The 5,459-nt window shown below is 35.3% G+C and overlaps 1 protein-coding gene across 2 annotated transcripts; it reads left to right on the top strand.

The window, feature by feature from the left end:
* Positions 1 to 272: 272 nt before the first annotated feature.
* Positions 273 to 3,557, top strand: LOC107490296 (ninja-family protein mc410). 2 transcript variants are annotated; one of them, XM_016111058.3, is made up of 5 exons: positions 273 to 432; positions 547 to 782; positions 1,160 to 1,971; positions 2,044 to 2,256; positions 2,828 to 3,557. In XM_016111058.3, exons 3-5 carry the CDS (start codon positions 1,272 to 1,274, stop codon positions 3,322 to 3,324), a joined length of 1,410 nt encoding a protein of 469 aa, XP_015966544.1. In that variant the 5' UTR covers positions 273 to 432; positions 547 to 782; positions 1,160 to 1,271; the 3' UTR covers positions 3,325 to 3,557. The 2 variants fall into 2 exon arrangements, with proteins under 2 accessions (XP_015966544.1, XP_015966543.1); XM_016111057.3 differs by having other exon boundaries at positions 1,160 to 2,256.
* The last annotated feature ends 1,902 nt before the right edge of the window (positions 3,558 to 5,459 follow it).

Below are 5,459 nucleotides of genomic sequence, written 5' to 3'. Positions count from 1 at the left end.
TGGATTAAATACTTGATTAGTAGAGCCCCAATTCCTAAAGCATAGTAATTGAAACTTTCAAACTTTAATACTATGTGGTGACTCATGTTTTTCATGGCCTTGATCCCCGTAGATTTTGTTACAAACAAATTCAAGGAATCATTTTTTGTGTCTCTCGGTCACCGATTCCACTCACTATTATTATTAACCCAAAATAGGATAATTATACACGAGAATCACATTGTCACCAAAACAAAACAAAATTCAGAAATTAAAAATAAAAAAATAAAAAATATCATTTATTATATTATATTATATTTTATCTAACCATCCATTTGCTCTCTTTTTCTGGCCCCTTTCACTCTCAAAATTTTCCCACTGATCTCACCACAGAAGAAGGAGAATTGACCCTAGGGTTCGGGTTTCATCGTTATTAGTCTTCAAAATTCTCAGGTATCTGAATTTATTTTCTCTACTCAACTATGCAATCATTTCCATGTGAACCCTAATTTCGGTTATTTTATTTTATTTTTTTGTTTTTTTTTGCCCCAAACATGCATCTCACAGAGTAAGCTTTGAATCTCTAATCGGAGCTATACACATTTTTCCTACACCTTCAAGTAACGGATTTGAAGAAGAAAGTTTCCAGATTGAAGTGAAACTTCAGAGAATCCAGAGGGAGCGGAAGACCTTGCTTTGGTAGTTGCTGATTTGGTCTGTGGCTATGGGATTTTGTAGATTTGGGTGGCAGCTACAAGTTTCTCACATCACTTGAAGGGAAGGATTTGGATCAAAGAGTTGAGGTGCGGTCTTTCAACTGATTCACATCCTTTGCTCCTTCTGAATTAGACTGTGTGCTTTCGTTTTCTTTTGTTTGTTTTGATTGTGTACTATTCAAGGTCCTGATCCTTTCGGAAAGCAAAAAGATTTGTGTCTGCTTTTTGTTGTTATTGTTATAATGGGTATAGTTATAATACTGGAATATACATTAATGGGGTATGTTGCTGAAGGGAAGACTTTCACAACTGCCTTATTGTTATGAACTGCAGTTTAAAGCCATGGGAGTTTATATTAATGGAGTATAGACATGAAATCGTTTATCATGTTTCTTATTTTTGTTATGTGAGACTTTCCTGTGCAGCTGATGTGGATTGCCTTGTTTGCTTTGAACTATACACAGATACTGAGGGTGGTTATTGATGGTGAAATGATGGAGTTTGTTGTAGCATGGAGCATATGACATTGAAGCTACCTGGTAGTGTTTGAGTTTCAAAAGGCTTAGAGATTGGAACATGGACGACGACAGTGGGCTTGAGCTCAGCTTGGGTTTATCTTGTGGTGGCTCGTCTGGCAAATCCAAGAACAAGAATGGTAGTTCCTCAGATATTAGGGCAGAAGATGCTGGAAAAAGTGGAAAAATGGTTGATGACTTTAAGAGTATGTTTGATGCTGGATCTCAGAAGCCAGACTCGGTTGCTGGGGCTCGAAGATCTGATTCCACAAAGCCTGAGGAAAACTTCTTTAGTGACCTTTCAAAGGCCAAAGACGACAATGCTTCTTTGAATTTGAACGGGGGAGGATTTTGGGCTGCAAATAGTAGCAAACCTATTGAAATCGAGGATGACAATCGGTTAGAGGCAGTGAACAAACGAAAGATGTCTTTTGATGATATACGTAATCAAAAGAAGCATGGAAGTGATGTTCATCATGCCAATTTACATGAGAGGGCAAGAACATCACACCTTTCTATAACCGAAGATGGTTCAACTGCCGAGAATGAAGACGTGGCTGATTCTGAAGCTGAGAACTCCACCTCGAGGCCTCTCACACACCACAGTGATGGTTCGAAAGGATTCATAAGGGTTGGTGCTTCTTCTGATGTTACAAAAGGGGCTCGTGGAATTGCTGACTCGAGTGCCACGGACTTTAATGGGCAGAAAAGGTTTAACGGGTCGTCAGAAAAAGATTTTAAGCATGCAAACATGACTTATGGTACTTCCTTCCCTGTTCAACAAGTAAATATGATGAATGTGCCTTACCCAAAAGAGTCCAACTCTGTTGCAGCACCGAGCCCTCAGAGATTGATGCATGTGATGCCTACAGCTGCTGGTGAAGCAGGAGGCCAAGCTGTGAGTAATGCGCCCTTGCACATGAACATGACGTTTGGATATCCTCCTTTTCAGCTTCCCATGTTGGATAAGGATAGCTCGTTGGGCATGGTTTCCCGTCCTCAGCAGTTACACGCTTCCTTTGCTGGCAGGGGTCCACCCAATTCAGGTAATTTTGATCTTGATATATGATATTAGTATAAATCATTTCCGAATGCAAGCTTCTTAGATCCAGATGTTAGATTTGTTCTATTTGTTAAAATTTTTGGATTTCTTAATATATTCTGCAATGCATCATAGATTGGTATATTAAACCAAACATTCCTCTGTGATATTGAGGTAAGTATTCTTAAACAGCTGGTGTTGAGATCTTCAAAATTGTAAATGATTTATGCAAAGAATGTTTAATCACAATCATACCTTGTTTGGTAATTGTCCCGGGAAACAAAATACAAAAACACCAAGGCAGTAAAGATGGAGAAAATTTATCCTTGGTCAGAGACATTTTGCCCGTCTCTGTACCTATTTTCTTCTCCAAACAGGTTTGTGTTCTTTGTTGTCTTTGTATTTTTGTCCTAGAACAATTTCCAAACGCAGCCTTTTGAATGCTTGCTTTGTCTCTTCAGGATACAGTCTAATAATATAGTCTTTTAATGATTATCACCGTCTCTGTCCATAGCATGATGCTGACCACGCTTTTATTGAATAACATTATACTGTTATTGTGTGGGTATGTATAGCTGGCCTACATGTAATCCCGAGCAGTATATCTGAGGCCATGCCATTTGAAGGAAGGCCATTGGAACGATCCAAAGGTGACGGCAAACTGCGTGTTCCTGAAGAAGGCTCCTCTTCACAACCTGAAGATGTGAAGGGAAGCAGCACAAACCTCAGGGCAAAAGATGTACAGGACCAGTCTACTGGAGAAGGTTCCATCATTGATTTCTCAAACATAAAGCCAGGTCTTGCCGCAGATGTCAAATTTGGTGGATGTGGTTCATACCCAAACCTGCCTTGGGTATCCACCACAGGATCAGGTCCAAATGGAAGGACCATTTCTGGTGTTACATACCGATACAGTACTAACCAAATCAGGATAGTTTGCGCATGCCATGGGTCTCACATGACCCCCGAGGAGTTTGTTCGGCATGCAAACGAAGACCGAGCCAGTCCGGAGGGAACTGCAGTTTTGGGGACAGTGGCGAATGGCAACCCTGCAGCCTCCTCACACGGCTAGACTCTTGTACCATGTAAGTTGAATTTCACTAATATAGTTTTCAACAACTGAATCAGGGAAATGGGGCTATAATTTTTGTACAGATGAATGACATTCTCTACCTGCCATTTTTATGTACACACACTAAATTACCTATTTGGCTATTTTCCTTTAATTACTTTGAACCAAATGTAATAAGTGCCCATCGTCCATCTGTACTATTAAATAGTAATTAAGTATCCGATTTTGTGTCAGCAGTTTTTCCTAGTATTTTGCTACTTAGGATTGGTATAGTATTAGCAATGTTTTGGACTTGAAAATGTGAGGGTGAACTCTGATGGCATTGGTCTAGTTTCGAAAATTGAACCAGACTAGTTGGTTCGATCGGAAGGCTGGTGAATTGACTGGTTCGGATTGTCAATCCGGTTGGCTATGCAACTTATCAACTCAAGTTTAGTCCTCGAGTGAACCGGCCAATTGAAATTGAACTGCCTACATTATGTGTTTGGTAAGCGATAGAAAAATTGAAACAAACAAATAAGTTGTGTGACTTTGTTTCTTTGTCTTTGTCTTTGTTTCACTGACTTTATTTTTTTTTATAGACAGAAAATTTTGCATTCTAACTGTCCTGATATATTTATTTTTTCCCTATAAATTAGCTGAGACAAGACATCAATTCTCTTTTATTTCGAGAACAGAAAATAGAGGACACGCACCAAAACATGCATGTATGGCTGCTATAATAAGTAATGTCTCCTCTTTTTCGCAGCTCCAATCATCAAATCAGATGCATAGTTTCAAGAAAATTTTGTCCCCCCAGTTTTTCCTCTTATACATGTTGCCTTTGTCTTGCACATTCTAGGAACGTGCCAACTGCCAATGTTGCTGAATATAGTTCTAACTGCCATGTCCAAATATATAAAGGATAATAAAGTAGAAACTAGAAAGAGTATCCACATTTAAATTATTGATTACTTAAAAAAGTTAGCACATTTAAAATTCAGCATATTTGAACACAATTTACATATAAATACAGACAATTTAGAATATGCTAATTGTTTTTTCTTAAAAAATAACATAATTCGAGATGAGGAGAGAATAATATAATCGAAAGACTTTAACATATAAATAATAACAATTATGTTTAGTAAAATCAATTTAAAAATTTAAAAAGATCGTAATAAATATGAATGTAAAAATAAATTTAGATATTTATTAATATATAAAATTATAATAGATTTTTTAATTTTTATAAATACAAGTTAATTTTAAAAAATATCTCCTTAAATATTTTTAAAAGTATTTCTAATATTTAAACACTACAAATAAAAATATATAATTTTTTTTATTTACCAAACACAATAAACACAAATATCTTCTCAAAAAATTTAGCCAAACCAAGTGTTTCTGGGCAACCAACTTAATTTTTCAAAATAAATAAAAGAAAAGAAAAATCCAATCCATTATAATCACGTTAATGTTATTACCTATAATTGGTGTGAATATATTAACCTATCTGCTATTTGTTTCTGCTTGAACCGTCATAATAAGTTAGGAGAATTCTTGAACCTTCTAGCTACTTCTTGCTACCAATTCTTGGAACAGCACAGCAAGACAATATTGCCCTTTATAATTTATAAATAAACTAGATTTATATCTGCGTGTAATGAATAATACTTTAAAGATTAGGGAATGATATTGCTTTCTATTTGATAATGTTATCCCTACTACCCTCACAACAATAGGAAATTTCTTCCATCCCCCTAAAAAATAAGATGGAAGATAATTTAATAAAATCTCATAAGATGGGAGAATATCATATTTAAAAATTGACAAAATCAGTCTTCTAAAAATAATGTAAAATTTATTTTGATTAAATTATTTATAAGTTATGTTTATTTACAATTATTTATGTTGAGATGTGAAACTATATAGTAATAGTTTAGTAACATATAATATTTCAATATTATTGTGTTTTTTTGTTATCATTAAAACATCTTACAAGGCCAAAATAGACTCTTATTAGTTGTTATTTATTTTACTACTTTCTTTTTTCCCCTTGAATATTAGATTTGTTAATTTTATTTTACTCCTATAACCTAAGATTTAAGTATTGTTTTTTTTTTTTTTTGTGTGTGTGTGTGTGTGTGTTTCAT

Source organism: Arachis duranensis, chromosome 5 (assembly GCF_000817695.3).
Source record: "Arachis duranensis cultivar V14167 chromosome 5, aradu.V14167.gnm2.J7QH, whole genome shotgun sequence".
NCBI classification, from domain to species: domain Eukaryota; kingdom Viridiplantae; phylum Streptophyta; class Magnoliopsida; order Fabales; family Fabaceae; genus Arachis; species Arachis duranensis.
The sequence above is the reverse complement of the archived record's forward strand: the minus strand, read 5'-3'. Positions and strand labels throughout refer to the sequence as shown.

Bases quoted from the DNA above. Each gene is read 5' to 3' on its own strand.
- LOC107490296 (XM_016111057.3), top strand. From the start codon at position 1,272: ATGGACGACGACAGTGGGCTTGAGCTCAGCTTGGGTTTATCTTGTGGT. The intron at 2,257-2,827 runs GTAATTTTGATC...GGGTATGTATAG, and splicing joins CAGGGGTCCACCCAATTCAG to CTGGCCTACATGTAATCCCG.